The sequence below is a fragment of the Bufo bufo genome, chromosome 5 (assembly GCF_905171765.1).
Source record: "Bufo bufo chromosome 5, aBufBuf1.1, whole genome shotgun sequence".
Lineage (NCBI taxonomy): Eukaryota > Metazoa > Chordata > Amphibia > Anura > Bufonidae > Bufo > Bufo bufo.
The window spans coordinates 174287005-174314224 of NC_053393.1; the positions used below are offsets into that span (position 1 = coordinate 174287005).

Sequence of the window (27220 nt, forward strand, 5' to 3'; positions counted from 1 at the left end):
TTGCGGGGTAATGCTGCCACCCTGCCTGATTTTTTAAAATATCGCTCCTGCGCCCTGCTGTGCTCCCCCTGTAGTTTTCGCTCTCAGTATGCTAATACTGAGCATCGGTACAGGGGGGAGGAGACGCCAGGGTTTCTCATTTGGCGTCTCCTTCTCTCTGGCTGTGCCGTGATCCAATCACAGTGGAGAGCGTCACAGCCAGGGGAAAAAAACTCACCTTCTCCCTGGCTGTGACGCTCTCCGCTGTGATTGGATCACATTTTGTGGACCCATTGAAATGAATTTTTCCACAAAAAAAACGGAATGAAAATACGTTCATGTGCACATGAGCTCTAACACTGATCAGATTAGTTTGAAAGTAACAGTACTCAGAATCTGTTAGAAATCTTCAATTTACACACAATAGATGTTAAACTTTCAGGCCCATAGTTTCTGGGCTCACTTTTTAATTATCAGCACCACATATTCTATAGGTCAGTCCTTTGGATCAGATCCTGTTATTATACAGTCCTTCTACCCCGGAGATTTTTTTAGCCTTTGCGTCTTAGTTTTGCACTCCCCGCCTTCCCAGAGCCATAACTTTTTCTTTTTCCGTTCACATAGCCGTATGAGGGCTTGCTTTTTGCGGGACAAGTTGTACTTTTCAACGCCACCATTTAATATAGCATAGAATGTAGTAGGAAAAAAATTCCAAAGGTGGTAGGATTGTAAAAAAAAAACTAAATTTTGCCACAGTTTTATGTTTTTTTTTCTCCTTTACGGCGTTCACTATGCTGAGAGACTTGTGATCTTCATTCTCCAGGTCAGTATGAATCCCATGATACTACATATGTATAGTTTTTCTTGCGTTTTGATACTGAAAAAAATCTTTTTTGTAGTTATGTGCAGTGATGGCCAGTTCGCCGTGTTCGCCCGCGAACTCATGCGGGCTGCCATCTTAAATCACAAGTCCGGCGAGGCACAGGTAAGCCCTTACCTGTGCCTGCGCCGCGAGCCGGTCAGAAATCGAGGCCTTCATCGGGCTGTTCTCGGAACTGCCAGCTCCCGGTGACCGCATTTGTTTCAGACCGGCTCGCGGCGCAGGCACAGGTAAGGCTTACCTGTGCCTCGCCGGACTTGTGATTTAAGAAGGCAGCCCGCATGTGTTTGTGGGCGAACACGGCGAACTGGCCATCACTGGTTATGTGTGCGGAGCTGTATGAGAGCTGTTTTTTGCGGGGCAATCTGTACTTTTCATTGATACCATTCTGAGCTATGTACAACTTTTGGATCACTTTTTATAGAATTTTTGGTGGGAGGAGAAGCGACCAAAAATGGCGAATCGGCCATTTTGACACTTTTTTTTGGTTTGGTCTTTTTCTGTATGGGATTAATACGGTACTTTTATATTTTGATAGTATGGGCTATTTTCACATGTGGGGATACCCATGATGTGTACTTTTTATATTTTTTATTCTTATTTTGGGGAAAGGGGGGTGATTTGAATTTTTAAAAACTTTTTTTTTAGCACTGGAGTTTATGATGATTTTACTAGTTTTCTATGGAGTCCTGCTACAGACAGGGGCTCCATAGGAAACACTGTGCAGCAGCCTCCTGTCATTCACTACCTTAGGCCTCCGGCACACGAACGCGTGCGCCCCGTGGTAGTGCTGCGGCCCGCAAAAAGATAGGACATGTTCTATCTTTTTGCGGAATGGAAGTACGGGCCGAATCCCCACGGAAGCACTCCGTAGTGCTCCTGTAGGGTTCCGTTCCGCATCTCCGGATTTGCGGACCCATTGATGTGAATAGGTCCGCATCCTTGATGTGGAATGCACACGGAACGGTGCCCGTGTATTGCGGATCCGTTCGTGTGCGGGAGGCAGGCTCGGACTCGCCCACAGGGATACAGGTGAATCCCCCGGTGGGCCCCTAGTCTCCCACCCCCTGCACAAGTGGCACATAACACAGTAGACTTACATATATTCAATGTACAGCGCCTCAACCAGCCTATGTTCATATACAAAACTTGATAGATTATTAAAGAAACTCCCCAGTTCCTTATTATAGACACGATCAGAGCTGAGATGACTTCTAGGTATAGAGGAAAGCTGCCAATGTCCTCTTTTCCCCAGGACCTACCTTCTCAGAGTTGCTGCAGGGACCCCCATATTCTGAATCTGGTTGCATCTTGCTGCTGTGTGAGCAGGTAATATTTGAATGTATCTATACGGTGGGCCCTAACAACACCAGTCCGACACTGGCAGGAGGCCTAAGGGTACAGAGGGGTGTTAGCCAGTTGGGGTGTGTCCCTGCACAGTCTGACTCTATCCAGTCGATGCTGCCATTGTCAGACTGTGCAGGTACACCCCCCCACCCGGTTACCTCCCCTCTGTAGCCTTACTGCAGACTGCTAGCAATTATTCATAGCTTCTAGTAGAAATAATAAAGGCACAACCTACAGACATAAGAATTGTTATTACAGGGGGAAAGGTCCTTTTCAAGTGTGAACTTGACCTTAGAAACATATTATCATATCCTATATGATGTCTGATTTTCATTTTTTACATTAATCATAGTATAACCTATCAAGAAAGTCTTATTTTTGAATGAATTTGATTTGCCCAGCTGTAACGTTATTATGTCATTTATATTGCGCAGTAAACACCGTAAAAAGCTAATATTTTTTCATTCCACCTATTCCAGAAATATTTTGTAAGGTTTTTGAATACATATAGAACATTAACAGGTCCCATTAAAAATACAACTCGTCCTGCAACAAAAACATGGCCTCAAATGTCAAAGGAAAGATTAAAAAGTTGGGAATGGAAATACAAATGGCTGCGATGGGAAGAACTGAGTCACAGCATGGTGGCCTCCACAATAACACTATGGTTATTAATTTCCCACCATATATGTGGCGTCTAGAAATAAGTTGGCTACAGAGCCTCGTGCTGATGAGCGCCCCCTGCCAGTGTTCCTGTTCTTTACCTCACCTGTTGTGCGGACCATTCTTTTCAATAAAGTTTTATATTCCTTTAAAAAAAAAAAAGAAGGGGGAAAAACGGTGACGTGTACACAGAGGCGTGGTTACGCGCAGTGAGGGCGTGGTTACAGGTGGGCAGTGAAACTTCGAACTACGTGCTGACGTCACGTGCTCCCTGTCACTACCGGCGCTGACGTGCACTGTGCAACCATTGTGCGGTTGCCGCAACTGTGTTGAGTCAGCGGTGACCTGGAGCTCAGGGGGGTGGAGCAGTGAGCACCGACCCTGCTGCCTTTACAGCCCAGCGGGCCCCCTCCCTCGTCGTCTCACTTACCCACCCGGCCTGGTGGCGTTTTCTGCCGGGGCCCGCTCCATTACCTCAGACCGAGGGCCTTTTCCCGCATCTCCTCTCCTGTGCCCCAGCTGTGAGGTGCATGTGTGCCGCCGGAGGGGCCAACATGTCCAAGCACGAACAGATCCTGGTCCTCGACCCGCCACACGAGCTCAAATTCAAAGGTGAGGCTGTCCTGAGGCGTGATTGTATGTGGGGGGCACTGCAGAGGCAGCCGGCTGCTGTGTGGGAATGCTGGGGCAGCCTGGAGCTCTGCCCCGTCCTGACAGGAGTGCCCAGCATGGCACACAGCACTGGGCTGCAGGGAAACTTTCCATAGACTGACCCCGAATTGTGTGTGCCCATGTCAAGACGCGCTGGAGATTGGCACCTCCTGGGTATCTGTAGCGGTGCTGGTGCTCTGGGGCGCCCACAGTAAAAGATGTGCCAGGTGCAGTGACCCTGTGCCCATCACTGTATACAGCGGCACATGGTACTGTGGCCCAGAAACCTTACGTAGGACCTGTGGTGCCATGACTTGTGGCGGTGACATTTGACACAACTGAACAGATCTCAGGCTCCTACGTATTGGTGTCCAGCCAGGGAATACAAACCGCTCACTGGCCCATAAAGGGGACAGTACGGTGCCCATCGCTGTATGAGCAGCTTGGTATTGCTGGACCTCCTTCACCACCCGTGATCCAGCGGAACCTCCAAGGTATACTCCCCGGGTGTGCTGACGCTTAGTAATATGTATCGCTGAGTGTTTGTAGCCCCAAGGCTACTGGAATATTGCTGCCGCTGTGTATTTCACCCAGTGCCTCCTACTGCGCCTCCAGGTATACGGCTTCTTTGTTATTTATTTAGGATATTGATACTGACAGACGAAATCTCTTTTGAATTAAACACCAAGTATAGAAATCTATGCCTACCGTACCTACCTGCTCCCGTCTAGACATCTATGCCTACCTACCTGCTCCCGTCTAGACATCTATGCCTACCTACCTGCTCTGTGGCTCCTTGGCTGTCCTCCCTGCACCTCCATTGCACAGATGGTCACATGCGCTGCTGCAGCCAGTGACTGGCCTCAGCGATGACGTGTCCCCAAGAGGCATGTCACTGCCGGGTCCTGTGTCGCTTTGGCCCATGGCACTGTTGTGCTGACGCACATCACCCCATCCATACAGTAGTTGACAATCAGGGACCGGAAGTCCAGTGAAGACCGCCCAGGGACCACGGAGCCAGAACGGAGCGGCCAGGGAAAAGCAAGTATAGGACAGGTACTACTAGGTGGGGAGCATAAACACAAATCCCAAACAACCCCTTTAATCAGTCAGTTCTTAAATGGAATGAATTCCTGTGGCTTATATGGTGGCGCCCTGCCCTCAGTCCCATCGGGTTATTTGTATATAGTATACCAGTGCAAGATCAGGGTAAGTTCACACACGCCAGATATGCTGCTGATTTTGCAAGTGGAAATCGGAATCAAATCTGGAAATTGGTGTACTGCATAGGCTGAAATATATGGCAAATCTGCAGGTAGGTTTCGCCTCAAATCTGTTGATGTTTTAACTCACATCCCATAAAATCCAAGTCAACGTTGCCCTTTTTTTAAATTTGAACCCTGGACCCCATGATGACCAAGAAGGTGCCACGGAAGCAAACTACTAGAACATTAAAGGGGTTTTCCAAAATGTTTTTTATTGATGACCTCAGGAAGGGTCATCGAAATCAGATCGGTGGGGGTCCGAAACCCAGGACCCCCAGTGATCAACTGGTTGAAGAAATGGCTGCACTCCGAGTGAGCGCAGCCATCCCATCATTAGTTACTTGCGATGTCGGGAGTGGATCGACAGAGCTGGAACCCGGAGGCTCCAACAAAGTGAGTAGTGTTTTTTGTTCAGACACGCCTAACATTATTAGATCTCGGACAAACCCTTGAAAGCAACGCTCCAGTTCAGGAAGACATACATGGTGACCTGCTTTTTATCTGCTCTGACTATCTGATGCTTACTGTGCATTTGGTAGCCCAAGACGTTTCCTGCTCGCCAGTCCAAGAGTAAGACTGGACAAGTAAGAAGTGTCTTGGGCAACTCGCGCATCAGGCAGGCTGAGAAGCAGTGCGGCCATCTTGGACGGCAGAAGAAGAGCCCAAGAATTAGCAGATCTGTAACGAAAAAGATGAAACGGAGGCCCACATGTCAGTGATTTGTTTTTCCCCCAATTAATGGGAATTTTTTTTTTTTTCTTAAACCTGATGGTCCTTTTAAAGGGATTGTTCTCCCTGGGCACCCTTTTGGGCTTACCCCTCCATGCCTCATGGCACCTGACCTGCTCCCTGCCACTGGATTCCGGCTGCTCTGCTGCCCGAGCCTCCCATCCGATTCTGCACATTAACCTCCTGTTTCATGTGGATCACTTAGCCACGGAGGAGACGTGTCCCCCATGTGTCACGTCACAACGGATGAGCTGCTGGGGATGTGGCTCCAGGATCTGTATCTAATCATTCTATGGATTCCCTCATATCTGACACCAATCCTGGACAGAATAGCTCAGCCTCTTGAACCGCCCCATTATTATCATTGGGGTCCATTGAGTGCCATTGGTATCCTTCATGCTGGGGATTTGATGCTTGCCTTATTTTATTCTGCGCCTATACCAGTGCAGGAGGGGAACAGGTGAGAGCAAGACATGCACACTATGGAAGCCACAGTCAGTGATTGAGGCTACACAGATATAAGGTATGATGGGAAGATCTGTTCTCTGTTTTTTACCCGCACCTCGTTAGACCCCCAATCACTGATGGAAATTACTGACCAAGTCACTGAAGTGTGAGTGTGGTATCAAAATCCGCCTGTATTCCGGCTCCCAAATACCCACTGGTTGTGGATAACATACCATCCATGCTGTCATCAGTCTTGTTTCAGTAATTAATTTGGCCTTATTAGGGCTGCATGATATGGGAATTTTGTGCGATTGCGATTAGGGCCCTAAAAATTGCGATAACGATATGCGATGCAATATTTTAAGGGAATTGTGCTAGAGGTCTATTTGCTTGGATTTTCCCATATGAGCCGCTGACGCGGCTGGGTATGACATAGTTGTGGGGGACCTGTGGAGGGCGCTGTTATGTGGGGGACCTGTGGAGGGCGCTGTTATGTGGGGGACCTGTGGAGGGCGCTGTTATGTGGGGGACCTGTGGAGGGCGCTGTTATGTGGGGGACCTGTGGAGGGCGCTGTTATGTGGGGGACCTGTGGAGGGCGCTGTTATGTGGGGGACCTGTGCTATGACACATATAGCATCTTATGCTGGTCCCCCTCATGGCCCTATGTGTCCCCTCATGTGTCCTAAACTGCGCGCATAACTCTCCTATTGATAAAATGGCCAGCCTCTGTACTTTTACTATGAATGCACTGCAGCGAGCTGGCCGGCTGGCGCGTGACTGACGTCACTGTCACGCTCCTCCCACTTAATTCAGGAATCAGGAGTGTGACTAAGTGACGTCAGTCACGCGCCGGCCGCCTCGCTCGCTGCAGTGCATTCATCGTGAAAGTAAGTACAGAGGCTGGTCATTTTATCAATAGGAGAGAGGACATTTTATCAATAGGGGCCCCTTCATATATAATCGCTGCATTTTCGGGTCGGCCGAATCGCCATATCGCATTTGGCGATTAACGCGATTCGATTATTTTTGCGATATATCGTGCAGCCCTACCTTATATGCATATTCCTTCCTTTCTGCATTTTTGATGCGCCCATGTGAAATGCCCTATTCATTAACATCAGCAGCGGATTCCGGTACATAAAATCCAACCTATATATGGAGTGCAAATACGCCTCAGCCAGGGTTATGTGGGATGGACGGTTTGTAACGGTAAAGTTAGTAGCATCCGAGCTGTGTCTTGCTTGTAGAAGAGGTAGAACTTCCATTTACAAGGCTACCTGCAGTAGTCTGGAAAACTGCAGTGTAATACAGTACCAGCGAAGAGTACGAGATCACACACCAGGTGTACAAATTCACCTGTAGTCAATAGTTTTTACCTTTTTTTTTTTTTGTGTGTGCAGATTTCACCCTTTTCAATGGAAGCATGAGATCTGTGGAAAATCGGCATCAAAAAAGCACAAAAAAAGTGAGGATTTGTGTGTAGTCACCATAATACTTTTTTCTTCAGTTCAGTAAATGGGGTTTTAGCTTAACAGACCGTTCTTCTTTGCAGCAGAAGCCACCACTCCTGGTACGGACGGGGTGTAGCAGAATGGTTCCTGGGCACCAGGGAGGAGGTCAGTTTAAGGGCTCATTCAGACGGCCGTTTGCTGTCCGCAAAAGTGCAGATCTGTTTTTTTGCGGCTTAAATGCTGTCCCATTCACTTCTATGGGGCCCTTTTCTTCCATTGCACGGCTCGGCAAAAAAATGAACCATGTCCTATACTTGTCCGTGAAAATCAGGACATGGCCCTATTGGAGCCTACGGCAACAAAATGCAATCCTTTTTTTTTTTTTCGGACATGCTCAACTGTCCGCAAAAAAACGGATCCAAATTTCTGCGGACAGCATACGGCCATCTGCCCTAACATGGGCAGGTAGGTGGAGTATTGCTAGAGGGGGGCCTTTACTACAGAGCATTCTGCTAATGGCTTCATATTAAAATGTAGCCACAGCTTTGGAACCAGTCTTCACATGACTTTATCTGCGGGCGCAATTTGGTGCATGTTCGGTTTCTACACTTTTTCCAGACTTTTTTTTTTATAAGGCGAGCGGCCTAAAATGTGCCATTTGCACCAAAATTGTGCCACAATTCTGTGATTCACCATGGTAAAAGATCATGTGACGTAGCATGTGATGACCGGAGTGACGTCATCAAAGGTCCTTGACCTATAATTAATGCTCACCACAGGTCCTATTCAGTAAAGGGGACAGAAGCAGATGCCGGGCTACGCGATCAAGTGGATTAAGGTGAGTTAAATGATTTTTTAATTTTTATTTTAACCCCTCCAGCACTGTTTTACTATGCATTCTGTATTCAGAATGCTATTATTTTCCCTTATAACCATGTTATAAGGGAAAATAATACAATCTACAGAACACCGATCCCAAGCCCGAACTTCTGTGAAGAAGTTCGGGTACCAAACATGTGCGATTTTTCTCGCGCGAGTGCAAAACGCATTACAATGTTTTGCACTTGCGCGGAAAAATCGCGAGTGTTCCCGCAATGCACCCGCACATTTTCCCGCAACGCCCGTGTGAAAGAGGCCTAATGGTTTGTAATGTGCTCTTCACAAGCCTCATCCTCTTCATATGCTGCCGTCTTGGCGTGTTCTCTGCTGCTTCCTTCTACCACAACTTCTAGGAATCGGTCAACCTGCCTTCTCTAACCCTTTCCAGTCACGTAGTTCTCAACAGTGAATACCACCGCATTTAGCTTATACAGGGACATTTCAGAGCGAGGGGTTCTCCAAAACAGTCTGCTCCTTTAGGCTAGGGCTACACTACATTTGTTGCAACATATTTTATAATGCGAGTCTATGGTGCGCTACGACCAAGATGGATTTTTGCGCGACTGTTGAGTTGTGGTTGTTGCATGTTGCAGTGTGACACCTTAGGGCTCTTTCACACTTGCGTTCTTTTCTTCCGGCATAGAGTTCCGTCGTCGGGGCTCTATGCCGGAAGAATCCTGATCAGGATTATCCCCATGCAATCTGAATGGAGAGAAATCCGTTCAGGATGTCTTCAGTTCTGGAACGGAACGTTTTTTGGTCGGAGAAAATACCGCAGCATGCTGCGCTTTTTGCTCCGGCCAAAAATCCTGAACACTTGCCGCAAGGCCGTATCCGGAATTAATGCCCATTGAAAGGCATTAATCCGGATCCGGCCTTAAGCTAAACGTCGTTTCGGCGCGTTGCTGGATCCAACGTTCAGCTTTTTCTGAATGGTTACCATGGCTGCCGGGACGCTAAAGTCCTGTCAGCCATGGTAAAGTGTAGTGGGGAGCGGGGGAGCAGTATACTTACCGTCCGTGCGGCTCCCGGGGCGCTTCAGAGTGACGTCATGGCGCCCCACGCGCATGGATGACGTGATCGCATGGACTTGTCATCCATGCGCATGGGGCGCTCTGACGTCATTCTGGAGCGCCCCGGGAGCCGCACGGACTGTAAGTATACTGCTCCCCCGCTCCCCACTACTACTATGGCAGCCAGGACTTTAATAGCGTCCTGGGTGCCATAGTAACACTGAACGCATTTTGAAGACGGATCCGTCTTCAAATGCTTTCAGTTCACTTGCGTTTTTCCGGATCCGGCGTGTAATTCCGGCAAATGGAGTACACGCCGGATCTGGACAACGCAAGTGTGAAAGAGGCCTTAGACTAGCATTGTAAAATATGTTGCACGACATGTGCTACAGTGTAGTTGTACCCTATATGTTGTTGCCGTGTAGCCCCCTAGCCTTAATAAAGCTGTGCTCCTGTGTGAGACATCTTGGAAACTGGCGTGGTATCCCGGAGTACATTAGAATAAGCTCAGACGTTTTCACTATACGACATAATGAAAAATGGCTTGGGCATACAGAAACAGATCTGCGTTCAAGGTTTATATCGGGCAATTTTTTAAAACCTAAAAATCACACAAGCCTGACTGTTAACACATCCTTAGTTGTAATTACTGTAATTCCCAATTTGCTTTTTCTTTTGTGCCTCGTTTTACCCTTTAGTTTGAATGAAGATGTCACAGGATGGATTTTGAGTCCTATGTCTGTCTATCCTTATTAGTGGTTTTAATTATTCTGGAACGCTTTAATTGAAGTAATTACAATATGTCATGAGTTACTGTATTTGCTAAGCTGGCTTCGGTCCTGTAGAAGCTCTGCAATAGCAAGTGCATCTCAGCTTTACACATAGCCCTGCTGCAAACTGAGAAGGGGGCCTCGGGGCTAAAATTAGTTTCCCGCACAGAGCTTTCTTACACTTAGTTTGTGGCCAAAATTGGCCAAGAGATTCGCCTCCCTGTGTGTGTGTGGGGTTGCACTCCTTTTATGAGATGGGGATCTGGTGCAGTGCTTGGTCAGGGTTACATCACAGCCTGTATATGGTTCCCATCCATCCACGGCTTAAAGAGGGATGTGGTACTTCAATTTTTATTTTTTTATTTTTTACCTTGTATTGGAATTGTTAATACATTTTGGGCTACTTTCACACTCGCGTTTGGTGCAGATCCGTCATGGAAAATGGATCCGTCCCCATTGACTTACATTGTGTGTCAGGACGGATCCGTTTGGCTCAGTTTCGTCAGACGTACACCAAAACGCTGCAAGCAGTGTTTTGGGGTCCGCCTCCAAATCGGAATGGAGACTAAACGGGGGCAAACTGATGCATTCTGAGCGGATCCTTTTCCATTCAGAATGAATTAGGGCAAAACCGATATGTTTTGGACCGCTTGTGAGAGCCCTGAACGGATCTCACAAACGGAAAGCCAAAACGCCAGTGTGAAAGTAGACTTATCAAAAAAGTATAGTGATCAAGCATTTTGTTGGATAGTGTAGATGCAGGTTCAATGATAACCTTGTAGGCTGTTTTTTCTTCTCTGTGAAAAGGGGTTGTCCTTTTTCAAGAGGAACCTGGATGATCCATGGGATCCGCCTGAAGTAAAGATACTTACCTGACAGATCCCTCTGCAGGTTCCCTGTCGTCCTAACCAGCAGCACAAGTAGGGGATTCCTCCCCTGTGAAGCCGGTCAGGACAGGCAGAATTTTTGTTGAAAAGAAAATTACTGCCAAGTATCATCAATTAACTAATTAAACCGACCCCTATATAGGATTCCCTGCCAAAAACTATTGACTACAGAAGTCCACACTGCAGGTGAATTTCCGCACCTAACAAAAAAGGAAAGTGTACACCTGGTGTGTGATCTCGTACTCTTCGCTGGTACTGTATTACACTGCAGTTTTCCAGACTAAATCAACGTGGGGAAAAACGTGCGTAATTCGCACCGTGTGCAGGTAGCCTTGTAAATGGAAGTTCTACCTCTTCTAAAACCAAGACACAGCTTGGATGCTACTAACTTTACCGTTACAAACCGTCCATCCCACATAACCCTGGCTGAGGCGTATTTGCACTCCATATATAGGTTGGATTTTATGTACCGGAATCCGCTGCTGATGTTAATGAATAGGGCTATTCACATGGGCGCATCAAAAATGCAGAAAGGAAGGAATATGCATATAAGGCCAAATTAATTACTGAAACAAGACTGATGACAGCATGGATGGTATGTTATCCACAACCAGTGGGTATTTGGGAGCCGGAATACAGACGGATTTTGATACCACACTCGCACTTCAGTGACTTGGTCAGTAATTTCCATCAGTGATTGGGGGTCTAACGAGGTGCGGGTATAAAACACAGAACAGATCTTCCCATCATACCTTATATCTGTGTAGCCTCAATCACTGACCAATCACTGACTGTGGCTTCCATAGTGTGCAGGTCTTGCTCTCACCTGTTCCCCTCCTGCACTGGTATAGGCGCAGAACAACAAAATAAGGCAAGCATCAAATCCCCAGCATGAAGGATACCAATGGCACTCAATGGATCCCAATGATAATAATGGGGCGGTTCATGAGGCTGAGCTATTCTGTCCAGGATTGGTGTCAGATATGAGGGAATCCATAGAATGATTAGATACAGATCCTGGAGCCACATCCCCAGCAGCTCATCTGTTGTGACGTGACACATGGGGGACACGTCTCCTCCATGGCAAAGTGATCCACATGAAACAGGAGGTTAATGTGCAGAATCGGATGGGAGGCTCGGGCAGCAGAGCAGCCGGAATCCAGTGGCAGGGAGCAGGTCAGGTGACATGGGGGGGCGGGGGGGTTGTAAGCCCAAAAGGGTCCCCAGGGAGAACAATCCCTTTTAAAAGGTCCATCGGGTTCTTTATCAAGCAAAAGCGCTTCCGGATGGAGACCATATGCTCAGTAATCAATATTCTGAATCCCGGAGACATTATGGTCACCATAGATCTGAAAGACGTGTACCTTCATGTTCCTGTCCATCCTGCGCACAAGAAGTATCTGAGAGTTGCTGTATCCATTAAAGGTGTTGTGAGGCACTACCAGTTTGCTGTACTGCCTTTTGGCATCTCCGCCCCCCACACCTTCACCAAGGTTGTGGCTCCGGTTGTCGCCCAGCTTAAGCTACAGGGACTAGAGATCGTCCCATACTTAGACTGGCTTTTAAGTCGCCACTCTAGACGTCTTGCAATCTCATCTTCAGCTGGCTCTTTAAACTCTTCAACGCCTAGGTTGGCTTATAAATTGGGACAAGTCAGAAATTCTTCCTTCCACCACAAGGAAATTTCTGGGGTTTGTGATCAATTCCGATCACATGACTCATTCTCTTTCTCCGGAAAGGAAAGATTGTGTAATAAGAGCAGCAGAGTTCTGCTGGTACCCAGGCGAGTTTCCATCAGAACTGTTATGAAGATGTTGGGCCACATGTCAGCATCTGCAGAGGCAGTTCCTTGGGCCTTGTGGCATCTACGTCCCCTCCAAGAGGAAGTCTTAGCGGTTTGGAATCGCAATTCCAGGGGTTTGAACAAGAAGCACTCCCTGTCCACCGAAGTCCGTTCTTCACTCAGGTGGTGGAAGAACCTATCAGATGGGAGGTCCTTGATTCAACCTCGTTGGATCACGTTGACCACGGACGCCTCCCTTCTAGGTTGGGGAGCCCATTTGGAGGAGAATCCAGTACTAGGTACTTGGAGTCCTCAAGAGAAACTTCTTCTTATCCAATATGAGAGAGTTGAGAGCAATCCATCTAGCTCTCAATCACTTTGCTCCTCTTATCCGCAACAGGGCGGTGAGAGTTCGTACCGACAATATGACAGTAGTCGCCTACATCAACAGACAGGGAGGCACAAGATCCCAACTACTCCTCAGAGAAGTGAGTTTAATTCTTTCCTGGGCAGAGACCAACCTATCCCACCTAACGGCGGTTCATTCGTAGGAGATCTCAACATAGTTGCAGATCGCCTGAGTCCAGGCCTTCCTGTTCCAGGCGAGTGGTCGCTGAACAAGGACATCTTCACCAGGATAACCCAGCGCTGGGAAAGTCCAGAGATCGATTTGATGGTAACTCGACTAAACGCCAAGGTGAACAGGTTCTGCTCCCTTTACAAGAAAAACAATCCTGTAGCGATAGATGCTTTGTCCATAACATGGAGGTTCAGGCTGGCTTACGTATTCCCTCCAATTTCCATGATACCAAGGGTATTGTTGAAAATCAAGCAAGACCAGACCTCAGTGATTGCCATCATTCCATTCTGGCCAAAGAGGTCTTGGTTCACCCAGCTCATGCAGATGAGTCGCGGTGTATATTGGAGACTTCCCCTAATGCAGGGCCTAGTGTATCAGGACACAGGTTCCTGCCTAGATCTGAGGAGACTCAGTCTGACAGCCTGGAGATTGGCAGGTCCCTACTAGAATCTAGAGGGCTTTCAGCGGAGGTCTTGAGAACAATTTCACACTCCAGAGAAGAGTCTACAAATAAGTATTCCAGAATAAACAAGATCTTCCTTAAATGGTGTTCTGATAAAGAGGTAGTAACCTCAGTTCCTCCTCTTTCAGCTATTTTGCAGTTTCTTCAAGATCTGGACAAGGGTCTAAGCCCATCTACACTGAGTCCATATCTCTGCTTTATCTGCCTATCTTGGCAGATCTTTCTCAAGACCCCCTAATCAGGAAGTTCCTTAAAGGAGCTAAGAGACTTAAACCTAGCATCCTGAGACCAATCCCTGAGGATTTATCTGTTGTTCTAAAGGGGTTATGTTCTTCCCCATTTGAACCTTTGGAAAGTGTTGACCTTAGGTTTTTGTCCCTAAAGGTCACCTTTTTGTTGGCAGTTACCTCGGCCAAAAGGATTGGAGAACTCCAAGCCCTGGGGACCTCTGTGCCATATATATTGTTTCTACAGGACAAGGTCCTGCTAAGATTCCTTCCGACCTTTGTACCAAAAGTTCCATCTTTCAGGAGTACCAATCAGACAATATCCTTACCAGTTTTCTGTCCTTCCTCATCTCCAGAAGAAGAAATGTTGCATACCTTGGACATCCCTAGAGTCCTAAGAATTTATCTGGACAGAACTGTGGGCTTCAGAAGGTCCGAAAATCTCCTGTTATCATATACCGGTAAAAACAAAGGTCTGAAAGCCTCTAAACCTTCCTTGAGCAGGTGGACAAAAGAGGCTATCCGGGTAGCTTTCCTATCTCAGAATTTGGCTCCTGCATCCTTTTGTGACTGCTTATTCCACCAGGGCAGTCTCCACTTCCTATGCCGAAAAGAAGCTGATTCCACAAGACCAGATCTGTGCTGCCGCTTCCTGGAGCTCCAAGAGCACCTTTATTAGACATTATCGCCTAGATCAGGGGTGGCCAACCTGTGGCTCTTGAGCCGCATGCGGCTCTTTGCTTCTTCAAGTGCGGCTCTAGCTGTGGAGCCGGGAAGTAGTCAGGCGGCTCACTCTCCACCCCATGCTCAGATTTCTTTGCCTGTTCGGGCACTGTTGCTACTTTGCAGCTCCAGCTCACTCTCCACTACGTCCTGATGCACACAGTGTGAGAACGTAGTACTTGGAGACACGGTCTATGACCTGACCTTGTGCTCATCAGGTCACAGTGGAGAGAGTGTCAGACCTGCAGAGAACTGAGGTTCTGATCTGAGCATGGGGGGGAGGGGGGTCCTGATTTGAGCAGGGGGGGTTCAGATTTGAGCAGGGGGGGTTCAGATTTGAGCAGGGGGGGTTCAGATTTGAGCATGGGGGGTTCAGATTTGAGCATTGGGGGGTTCAGATTTGAGCATTGGGGGGTTCAGATTTGAGCATTGGGGGGTTCAGATTTGAGCATGGGGGGGTTCAGATTTGAGCATGGGGGGGTTCAGATTTGAGCATGGGGGGGTTCAGATTTGAGCATGGGGGGGTTCAGATTTGAGCATGGGGGGGTTCAGATTTGAGCATGGGGGGTTCAGATTTGAGCATGGGGGGGGGGGTCAGATATGAGAAGGGGGAGATCTGAGCATTGGAGGGGGGGGGGATCTGAGCACTGAGGGTCTAACACTGGGAGTCTGATTTGTGTTGTCTGATCTGAGCATTGGGGGTATGATTTGGAGGTCTGATGAGGCTTGGGGATCTTATTTTAGGTCCGATGAGGATTGGGGATCTGATTTAGGAGTCTGATCTGAGGTCTAATGAAAAATATATATTTTTTCTTTTTTTTTCTCTGCTAATGAAAAATCAGAAAAATATTTTTAGCAGACCTCCGATGAGATGAAAAATATATTTTTTCTCTTATTTTTCTTTTTTAAAACCTATGTGCATCTTGTAGGGCGAAAAATATGGTGACTCGTGTGTAAATGTATAGCTTGCGGCTCCTGGCAATCATATGTGGTTTTTTTTTTTGGCTCTTTGTGTTTGTAAGGTTGGCCACCCCTGGCCTAGATTCTAGGCGTTCTGGGGGAGTGGCCTTTGGACAGTCTATTCTAAGTGCCGTTGTCTCTTTAAAAAAAAAAAAAAAAGATAAAGGGGGTCCCTCCCAATTTGTGTTGTATTCCTTGCTAGGTCCCCACTTGTGCTGCTGGTTACGACGACAGGGAAACGTTTAATTTTTAATGTAAATTTGTTTTCCCTTAGTCCTAACAGCAGCACACAAATTTCCCACCCCATCTCGGTTATTTCTACTTGCTAAAAAGCACCTCCTGCCAGGGCGGGGAATCCTATCACCGGGATTTTGTGTATAGAGCGGAGGACATGGGTTGCTAGATGGCCGCTAGCACATCTGCGCAATACCCAGTCCCCATAGCTCTGTGTGCTTTTATTGTGTAAAAAAAACCTATTTGATAGATATGCAAATTAACCTGAGATATGTCCTGGCCCTGACTCATCTCACGGACAGGACTCGTCTCAGGTTAATTTGCATATGTATCCAATCGTTTTTTTTACACAATATAAGCACACGGATCTATGGGGACTAGGTATTGCGGATGTGCTAGCGTCCATCTAGTAACCCATGTCCTCAGCTCTATACACAAAATCCCCGTGACAGGTTCCCTTTAACCACCTCAGCCCCTATGGCTTAAACACCCTGAAAGACCAGGCCACTTTTTACACTTCTGACCTACACTACTTTCACCGTTTATTGCTCGGTCATGCAACTTACCACCCAAATGAATTTTTCCTCCTTTTCTTCTCACTAATAGAGCTTTCATTTGGTGGTATTTCATTGCTGCTGACATTTTTACTTTTTTTGTTATTAATCGAAATTTAACGATTTTTTAGCAAAAAAATGCCATTTTTCACTTTTAGTTGTAAAATTTTGCAAAAAAAACGAGATCCATATATAAATTTTGCTCTAAATTTATTGTTCTACATGTCTTTGATAAAAAAAAAATGTTTGGGTAAAAAAAATAAAATGGTTTGGGTAAAAGTTATAGCGTTTACAAACTATGGTACAAAAATGTGAATTTCCGCTTTTTGAAGCAGCTCTGACTTTCTGAGCACCTGTCATGTTTCCCGAGGTTCTACAATGGCCAGACAGTACAAACACCCCACAAATGACCCCATTTCGGAAAGTAGACACCCTAAGGTATTCACTGATGGGCATAGTGAGTTCATAGAACTTTTTGTTTTTTGTCACAAGTTAGCGGAAAATGATGATTTTTTTTTATTTTTTTCTTGCAAAGTCTCATATTCCACTAACTTGTGACAAAAAATAAAAAGTTCTATGAACTCACTATGCCCATCAGCGAATACCTTTGGGTGTCTTCTTTCCAAAATGGGGTCACTTGTGGGGTAGTTATACTGCCCTGGCATTCTAGGGGCCCAAATGTGTGGTAAGGAGTTTGAAATCAAATTCTGTAAAAAATGGCCAGTGAAATCCGAAAGGTGCTCGTTGGAATGTGGGCCCCTTTGCCCACCTAGGCTGCAAAAAAGTGTCACACATGTGGTATCTCCGTATTCAGGAGAAGTTGGGGAATGTGTTTTGGGTTGTCATTTTACATATACCCATGCTGGGTGAGAGAAATATCTTGGCAAAAGACAACTTTTCCTATTTTTTTTTTTATACAAAGTTGACATTTGACCAAGATATTTCTCTCACCCAGCATGGGTATATGTAAAATGACACCCCAAAACACATTCCCCAACTTCTCCTGAATACGGAGATACCACATGTGTGACACTTTTTTTTGCAGCCTAGGTGGGCAAAGGGCAAAGGGGCCCAAATTCCTTTTAGGAGGGCATCTTTAGACATTTGGATACCAGACTTCTTCTCACGCTTTGGGGCCCCTAAAATGCCAGGGCAGTATAAATACCCCACATGTGACCCCATTTTTTAAAGACACCCCAAGGTATTCAATGAGGGGCATGGCGAGTTCATAGAAAAAAAAAAAATATTTGGCACAAGTTAGCGGAAATAGATTTTTTTTATTTTTTTTATTTTTTTTTTTCTCACAAAGTCTCCTTTTCCGCTAACTTGGGACAAAAATTTTAATCTTTCATGGACTCAATATGCCCCTCAGCGAATACCTTGGGGTGTCTTCTTTCCAAAATGGTGTTATTTGTGGGGTGTTTGTACTGCCCGGGCATTTGAGGGTCTCCGCAATCATTACATGTATGCCCAGCATTAGGAGTTTCTGCTATTCTCCTTATATTGAGCATACGGGTAATGAGATTTTTTTTTTTCCGTTCAGCCTCTGGGCTGAAAGGAAAAAAATGAACGCCACAGATTTCTTCATTCGCATCGATCAATGTGGATGAAAAAATCTCTGCCAAAAAAAGAAAAAGGAGAGGAAAGGGCGTCTGCCAGGACATAGGAGCTCCGCCCAACATCCATACCCACTTAGCTCGTATGCCCTGGCAAACCAGATTTCTCCATTCACATCAATCGATGTGGATGAATAAATCATTGCCGGGATTTTTTTTATTTTTATATATATACAAAGTGTTTGCCAAAGTATATAAAAACCGCCACCTCCTCAGCTCATATACCTCGGCAAACGTATCTTTTACTGCAGAGGAGAAATCTCGTCTTGCAGCGCCGCATATACCGACTTGCGTGTAATCTGACAGCAGCGCAATGCTTCTGTCAGAATGCACATCAGTGCTGCAGCTAGTCGATCGGTTGGTCCACCTGGAAGGTAAAAAAAAACAAAACAAAAAAGAAAAAACCAGGCCGCAACGCAATAAATTTATTAACTTTAGAACAGAACATATTAACTTTTTTTAACTTTAACTTTTTTACTTACCGGTAATTTTTTTTTTTTTTTGTTTAGTTTTTTTTACCTTTATAGAACAAACCTCTCCTTCCCCATGGGACAATGTGCAAAGCGCAAATCGCCCAAAGATGTGGCGAAGTACGTTATGCACTTTATCCCAGGTGAAAGGAGAGGTTTGCAGCAGCTGTGAGTGAATGGGCCCTAATAGCCCTGTGTGCCTGTCCTGGTGAGATGTGATCCCTATGCTAGGTGTACCTGTGTGTGGTACTTCCGGAAACACTCTCCTAAGCATAGGGCAGGGTGGTCAGGACAGTCAGGACAGAAATAGCGGGTGTCACGCCTTATTCCACTCCTGCTACAGACACAAAAATTTTTTCGGGGTGGCAGTTGGGTTGAGGTACCAGCAACGACACTGGGGAAATGTCGCTCGTGTAGACGGCTAACTACACTGGTGGATGGGGCCACGGAACCTTCTGGATACAGGAGGTTCTCGATGATCTCTTCCTGGAATTTGAGGAAGGATCGTGTTCTCCCAGCCTTACTGTAGAGAACAACACTATTATACAGCGCCAATTGAATTAAATATACAGACACCTTCTTATACCAGCGTCTGGTTCTGCGGGAAACTAAATAGGGAGCCAACATCTGGTCATTGAAGTCCACCCCTCCCATGAGCGCATTATAGTCGTGGACTGAGAGGGGCTTTTCAATGACACGGGTTGCCCTTTCAATTTGGATTGTCGTGTCTGCGTGAATGGAGGAGAGCATGTAAACGTCACGCTTGTCTCTCCATTTCACCGCGAGCAGTTCTTCATTACACAAGGCAGCCCTCTCCCCCCTTGCAAGACGGGTGGTAACGAGCCGTTGGGGGAAGCCCACGCGACTAGTTCGCGCGGTGCCACAGGCGCAAATCCGTTCTAGAAACAAATGCCTAAAGAGGGCCACACTTGTGTAAAAATTGTCCACATAAAGGTGGTACCCCTTGCCGAATAAGGGTGACACCAAGTCCCAGACTGTCTTCCCACTGCTCCCCAGGTAGTCAGGGCAACCGACCGGCTCCAGGGTCTGATCTTTTCCCTCATAGATCCGAAATTTGTGGGTATAGCCTGTGGCCCTTTCACAGAGCTTATACAATTTGACCCCATACCGGGCACGCTTGCTTGGGATGTATTGTTTGAAGCCAAGGCGCCCGGTAAAATGTATTAGGGACTCGTCTACGCAGATGTTTTGCTCTGGGGTATTCAAATCTGCAAATTTCTGGTTGAAATGGTCTATGAGGGGCCGAATTTTGTGGAGCCGGTCAAAAGCAGGGTGGCCTCTGGGACGGGAGGTGGTGTTGTCGCTAAAATGCAGAAAACGCAGGATGGTCTCAAATCGTGTCCTGGACATAGCAGCAGAGAACATGGGCATGTGATGAATTGGGTTCGTGGACCAATATGACCGCAATTCATGCTTTTTAGTTAGACCCATGTTGAGGAGAAGGCCCAGAAAAATTTTAAGTTCGGAAACTTGGACTGGTTTCCACCGGAAAGGCTGGGCATAATAGCTTCCCGGGTTTGCGGTTATAAATTGTGTGGCATACCGGTTTGTCTCTGCCACGACTAAGTCCAAGAGCTCCGCAGTCAAGAACAGCTCAAAAAATCCCAGGGCCGAACCGATCTGAGCTGTCTCAACCCGAACTCCAGACTGGGCGGTGAAAGGGGGAACTACTGGTGCGGCTGAAGTTGGTGACTGCCAATCAGGGTTTGCCAGCACCTCAGGGATTCTAGGGGTTCTACGGGCCTGTCTGTGCGGTGGTTGCGACGGGTTAACTACTGCACGTGCCACCGTACGAGCTTCAACTGCCCTTCTGGTGCTCGCCACTTCACCATGTTGTACGGCAGTGCTGGTACTAGGTCCAGGAAGGGCTGCGCTGCTGGTGTATGCCTCACCACGTGATCCGGCAGCGACAGCCCTACTCTGCTGCTCTTGAAACGGATCCTGCGTAACCTGTGGTCTAGCGACACGGCGCCGGGTACGCCTGGTTCTATCAGGGACCTCCACCTCCTCGTCCGAACTTTGGGTCAGAGAGCCACTGCTTTCCACAGGTTCATATTCTGACCCGCTAGATTCGTCAGATGAGGGTTCCCATTCCTCATCCGACTGGGTCAGAATCCTGTAGGCCTCTTCAGAAGAATACTCCCTGTTTGACATTTTGGACTACTAAATTTAGGGGTATTCCCTGAGACTACCCAAGAAAAAAAGCAAGCCTGTCTTACAAAGGGGAGGCTAGCGAAGTACCGGAGGCCGCTGCGGTTGATAAAAAATATCAAAACTGATTTTTTTTATCGCCGCAGTGCGTGTAAAGTGAATGTGCAGTGATCAAAAAATAATAATTTTTTGTCACTGCAGTGGGGCGTGGGTGAACGCACGTGTGGGCGACCGATCAGGCCTGATCGGGCAAACACTGCGTTTTGGGTGGAGGGCGAGCTAAGGTGACACTAATACAATTATAGATCTGACCGTGATCAGTTTTGATCACTTACAGATACTATAAAAGTACAAATGCTGATTAGCGATACGCTAATCAGCGAATAAAAGTGACTGCGGTGCGGTGGGCTGGGCGCTAACTGACGCTAACTACCTAACCAAGGGGCCTAAACTATCCCTAAAACCTAACAGCCAATACTAGTGAAAAAAAAAGATACAGTTTACACTGATCACTTTTTGTCTTTCACTAGTGATTGACAGGGGCGATCAAAGGGGTGGTCAAAGGGTTAATTGGGGTGCAGGGGGGTGATCTGGGGCTACAGTGAAGTGTTTGGTGCTACTCACAGTTCAGTCTGCTTCTCTGCTGGATCCAACCGACAAAAAGGACCAGCAGAGAAGCAGAGAAGCCATATAACAGATCATATTTACTAATATGATCTGTTATATGGCTTGTGATTCGATTTTTTTAAAAATCAGCAACCTGGCAGCGACTATCATTGGCTGGCAGGTTGCTGATGCAATTCTCCTCGAACTTTTGCCGGCCCGCGATGCGCATGCGCGGGCCGGCTGTGACCGAAATCTAGCGCCTCGCGAGAGGACGCGCCATGAAACAACCACCGCCAGGACGCGTCGCTGCGTTCGGCGGTCCGGAGGTGGTTAATTAGTTAATTGATGATCCTTGGCAGTAATTTTCTTTTCAACAAAAACTCTGCCTGTCCTGATCGGCTTCACAGGGGAGGAATCCCCCACTTGTGCTGCTGTTAGGACTAGGGGAAAACAAATTTATGTTAAAAATTAATGTTTACCTAACAGATCCTGCTGAAGCCAATGACTAATTGGCCCCCCTCCCGACGAGACCAGAGCGAGGGCTTACAATCTGCAAGGGAAGGAGACAGTAGGCGAGGATCAGACCTGTAGCCGCTGACATGAATTTCTACGCATTTCCTACAAAAGATTACGCCTGGATACAAAATATCAGTTTTTCCCTAATATACTCGCACTATATCTTAGCCATTACTGTGTGTCAGTGTACCGTACATTTAAACTGTTCATTATAGCGAGCACCAGTTTTAGGTTGTCCTTGCTAAGGCTATCTGGTCCTGGGGTTCAAAACAGAATGGTTTTTCATGCATATTTCTGGGCGTTTACACGTTACATCTGCACCAAAAGCCGCATGTCTTACTTGCAGTTTTTGGTGCGGATTTGATGCGGAGCAGGTCTCCTTTTTCGGTGAAAAGGGTGAAATCCACAGCTAAAACTGCAAATATAATTGACATGCTGTAGATTTGGAAATCCGAAATGCAGGTCAATTTCCGCACGGTCACTCTGGGGGGTCTCATTCTGGCGATAGTTGTGGGTCGCAGGTATGCTACCAATGACTCAGGTGAGACAACCCGTTTAAAGGGTTTAGAGAGCTAGGAGTGGAATATTGATAACCTATGATAGATAATCAATATCTGATTGGTGGGGTCTCCCAGCTCTGACGCTGTTTGAAGAGGACTTGGCACTCCTCACAATTGGAACAGAACTCTGGTTTTTCACTGTAATATTCAATTACCGAAGTTATTCAACGAAGTCTTGCGCAGCTTTGTGAATAACTTACTTTGGCTCATCAGAGCACATACATTCTAATTCCGTGCATTATTTTAACAATTTTTTTAGCGAAGCCACTTTGGATGTAGCATCCGAAGTCTCTTCGCTCATCTGTACTCACAACACACTAAGCACAGCACCATACATTGGATAGTGGCTGTGCTTGGTATCACAGCTCAGCCCTACTTGAATGGGACTGAGTGGCACATAGCCCATGTGACCGATAAATGTCACGTCACTGGCCTAGGAAGAGGCCGAGCACTCACTGGAAGGCCATGGCCTCTGCAAACCTCAGATAGGTGGACCCCCACCCAGAATCCTATCCTGACAAAAGATCCTCAATATTCTACCCCCAGCAAACCTTTTTAATTCTATTAAAGAAGCATACTTGTAGTAATTTACATTTTTCTCTTTAAACCTGAATTCATTACGGTGGCCACCACAGACTTGTATTCGGCCTCTCTACTGATTTTGTTGCCAAGAAGCACGTTGTCGTCTTCTGTGTTACATTTGAGACGATGTGAAAAATGTACTTCGTTTCCTTTTGAGAACGTTCGAGGAACTACCTGCTGAGATTGTAACTGAACCTTTGTACAACCCTTTTTTTATTTTTTTATTTTTTTTATATCTGTGGTGTTTTGTTTTTTTAAAGGGAGTCTGTTATGTCATTTTCACCAATATTACTAACATACCGGTGTATACTTTGTCTATATTCCATATTCAAAAAAGGAAGCGGAACGGACACGGAAACAAACAACATTCGTGTGCATGTAGCCTTAGGCGTAATGCACACGACCGTTCCGTTTTTTTGGCGGTCTGCAAACCGCAGATCCTCAAAAAACGGAAGCCGTCCGTGTGCCTTCCGCAATTTGCGGAACGGGCGGCCATCAATATAAATGCCTATTCTTGTCCGCAAAGCGCGGACAAGAATAGGACAGGCTATATTTTTTTAGTGGGGCCGCGGAACGGAGCAACGGATGCGGACAGCACTCCGTGTGCTGTCCGCATCTTTTGCGGCCCCATTGAAGTGAATGGGATGCGGATCCAAACAACGGCCGTGTGCATGTAGCCTTAATCTGAGCTTTCTGGTAAAGGGTATAAATCCTCTTACTGCATACCACTGCACTAATATAACTATATTCGCAGACAATGAAAAAGTTATGCGGTCTCCTATTTTTCAGATCGGGTGCAGTGGATGTGATTGTAGACGCATGAACACGCCTGATATTAGGGTCTTGTACTTACCAGTATAAATGCTGCACAATCATGGAGTATCACCTTATCTCTTGCATTATATTAATACCGTTGTATTAGCTTCTAAATCGAAACCTGACTTTGCCTCCAAACAGTTCACATAGGCAACATTAGGCTGTGTTCACATGTTGCATTAATAATGTATATTTTTTTTCTTCTTTTTCCGCCTTGCTATCAGTGAAAGCCATGATATGAGTGCGACACAGGGAAGCTCTAGTACATTCTCTACCTTATTATTCTGAAAAGACACCTTAAACTACATATACACTTTACATTTCCAGAACTGATATGGCAGAGGGGGCTGATGCTTCTGAATGTACTGAAATGGGATGGTCTGTAGCTTGTACAAACAGTTCATCAAGTCACTTTTTCATGTTAATTCTCCTTTTGCTATACAGGGTTAGGTTTTTCATTCAGAATTCCTGTGCAATAACCCAGATCAGATCGCTGGGAGAAAAGTACTGCTCTATTCTTACTCACACAAGCATACCAAACAGGTATATATTTTTTTCCCACTGATTCGATTAAGGCCTCCTGCACAGGAACGTGTGCGAACCATGGTCATATTGCAGACCGCATTTGCGGGCGCCGTTCCGTGGGCATTCCGCATCACTGATGCGGACCCATTCACTTCAATGGGTCCACAAATCCGGAGATGCGGAACGGAAGCACGGAACGAAAACCCACAAAAGCACTACAGAGTGCTTCCGTGGGGTTTCGTCCCGTACTTCCATTCCACAAAAAGGTAGGACATGTTCTATCTTTTTGCGGAAAGGGCCGATCGCGGACCCATTAAAGTGAATGGGTCTGTGATCCGCTGCGGCTGCCCCACGGGCGGTGTTCGTGCATTGCGGCCCGCAATTTGCAGGCTGCAGCACGGCCACGGGGCGCACACGTTCGTGTGCAAGAGGCCTAACTGTGATAAGTGTCATGCGCTAGCCTATTTTTGCTCTACTTTTACTCTCCTACAATGGCCATGCAATTGTTTCTCTATGGAGAGTCATGTTAGCACTCCCCCCACCTCCACCATCACACACACACACACACACACACACAAAAATAGTATTTTGTGAACAAGGGTGTCCTCTGTACCGATTTAACCACTGTGCTCTTATACTTTTAGGTCCATTTACAGATGTTGTCACCACAAACCTCAAACTGCGGAATCCGTCTGACAAGAAAGTATGTTTCAAAGTTAAAACTACAGCACCACGACGCTATTGTGTAAGGCCAAACAGTGGCATCATTGATCCAGGAGCCACAGTAACAGTTTCAGGTATGTATTGTAATGTGGGTATAGATATGCACCGATCAGCCATAGCATTAAGACTGATGAAGTGAATGTCTTGGACTAACTTCTTACAATGGTGCGTGTTAAAGGAGGAAGATATATTAGGAGGAGGCTAAAGAACAGTGACTTCTTAGTTGGATGAAGATAAAACAGGCAAGAGTAAGGGTCTGTGTATCTATGACGAGGAACAATTTGTGATGTCTAGACAAACAGGTCATGCGGGGTGTTCCCGGTGTGCGGCATTAGTGCCTACCGAATGTTTCCAAAGAGGGATAACTGGTGATCCAACGTTAGGGTCATAGACACTCATAAGTCATTAATGTGCATGGGGAGCAAAGGTTAGCCCATCTGGTCTGATTTCAAAGAGGAGCTGCTGGGAAAGTGAATGCTACGTTTGAGAGGAAGGTGCGAGAATGCACAGAGTGTCGCCACTTATTGCATAGCCGCAGACCAGACTGCCCATGCTAACCACTGTCCACTGCTGTAAACTACATAAATGGCAGATGAGCCAAAGCTGAAGTCATATGGACGTCCCTTGTTCAGCCAGAATGGAGAGCTGACGTCCATCTCCCATTCTGGTGAACCAAAGCAGTCCTTGATATACATGGGCTCCTAGGAGTATATACATGGGAAAAAAATCTGACAGGTTGCGACTTCCACTGGCAAATTCTTGGCCCTGGGTTGTTGACAGCAGGCAGTAAAATGTGGTCTACATGATTTTGCAGATAGACGAATACTCTATGCCCATGTCACTTAGGCTGCGTTCACATCTTCGTAAAGATGTTGCGGTTGCCTCATCCAGCACAAATGCCAGCTGTTGACCGGAAAGCTAGCAATTATGCCAGAAAGCCTCCAGATCCCATTATAGTGAATGGGGAGCCAGCGGTGACCTGTTGAATCTGGCAATGCCGAATGAACTCCAGCAGGTTCTTTGCTGGAACCACCTGCCTGAAATGTTCATCGGAGATGTGAACATGACCTTAGGGTGCGGATATGAAGCTCGTCCCGTAGGCAGATTAATGTGCCTCTGAAGCAACATGTATATTTCCTGTAGACTAGCATCTGCTCGATGTTCTCGCTCAGTCCTTTCTGATGACAGATTGCCTTTAAGGGTACATGCACACGTCGAGGATTCATGTCCGCACTGAAATCCGCAGGTGTTCTCTGGCAAATCTGTGCGGTCAATCCGCATCAATTGGTGCAGGTTTCGTAAAGATTTGGTGCGGATTTTCCACACGTGGATTTTACTAAGTGAATGACGAAAATCCAGTCAGGAAAAAAATGGACATGCTGCGGATTTTAAAATCCTCGCGGAAAAAAAATTCTCATAGAATACAATGTACGTGACCATTCCGCACACACATCTGTGCGGAAAATCCGCAAGCAATCCTGATCGTGTGCATTTAGCCTAATGCTTTTTTTTAATTTCCAGACATTGTTTATTTGCTGTTTTTAAGTGTAATTCGTGGAGTCACATGAAACTCATGAGGAAGGAAGCGTAATTTATGCCATGAAATAAAATAACAGGCTGCTCTAATTTAAAGAGTGTCACGAGGACAGCTAATCTTATAATCAAATCCTTCTTTGGAGAACAGTTTTCACCTTGTGTTTAAATGAACGGACGGAATCCTTGCATCTGTATTAGGTTTTTTGTTTTCTTTCTTCATTGAGACTGCCTACAATGTGAGGCCAGAGTAATGCCCCCTTTGGTAGCTAGACAAAAAAATCAAAATTTTTCTAGTCATAGAGAGACAAAAAGATGTTTATAAGGAGTGAATTCACACATACACGGCTCTGTTTGTTTCACAGTTGGTTCCATGGGGTTAGCCTAGGCAGAATCTCATAACCAAAACTATTATTGCAGTGGAAATCTTGCAACATTCTGGCGGCTTTGTCTACTCTTAGGGCAGGCAAAGATATTCCAGGATTAGATTGCTCATGTTATCTGCAGCTGCAAAGGCACAAATTTTCTCTGACAACTTCTAATAAACAAAAAAAGAAAAAAAAAAAAAGCTTGGAAGAAACTTTTTTTTTTAGGCTTGGTTACTTCTGACTTCCA

At 46.3% G+C, this 27220-nt stretch overlaps 1 protein-coding gene across 1 annotated transcript in view; it reads left to right on the forward strand.

Moving 5' to 3' along the window:
• The first annotated feature begins 3114 nt into the window (after window positions 1-3114).
• VAPA (VAMP associated protein A) overlaps window positions 3115-27220 on the forward strand; it is a 48958-nt gene continuing 24852 nt past the window's right edge. Inside the window, exons 1-2 of the mRNA XM_040432207.1 lie at window positions 3115-3481; window positions 24994-25146. Of these exons, the coding sequence (XP_040288141.1) occupies window positions 3400-3481; window positions 24994-25146 (235 nt within the window). The 5' untranslated portion in view covers window positions 3115-3399. The remainder of the gene's footprint in view (window positions 3482-24993; window positions 25147-27220) is intronic.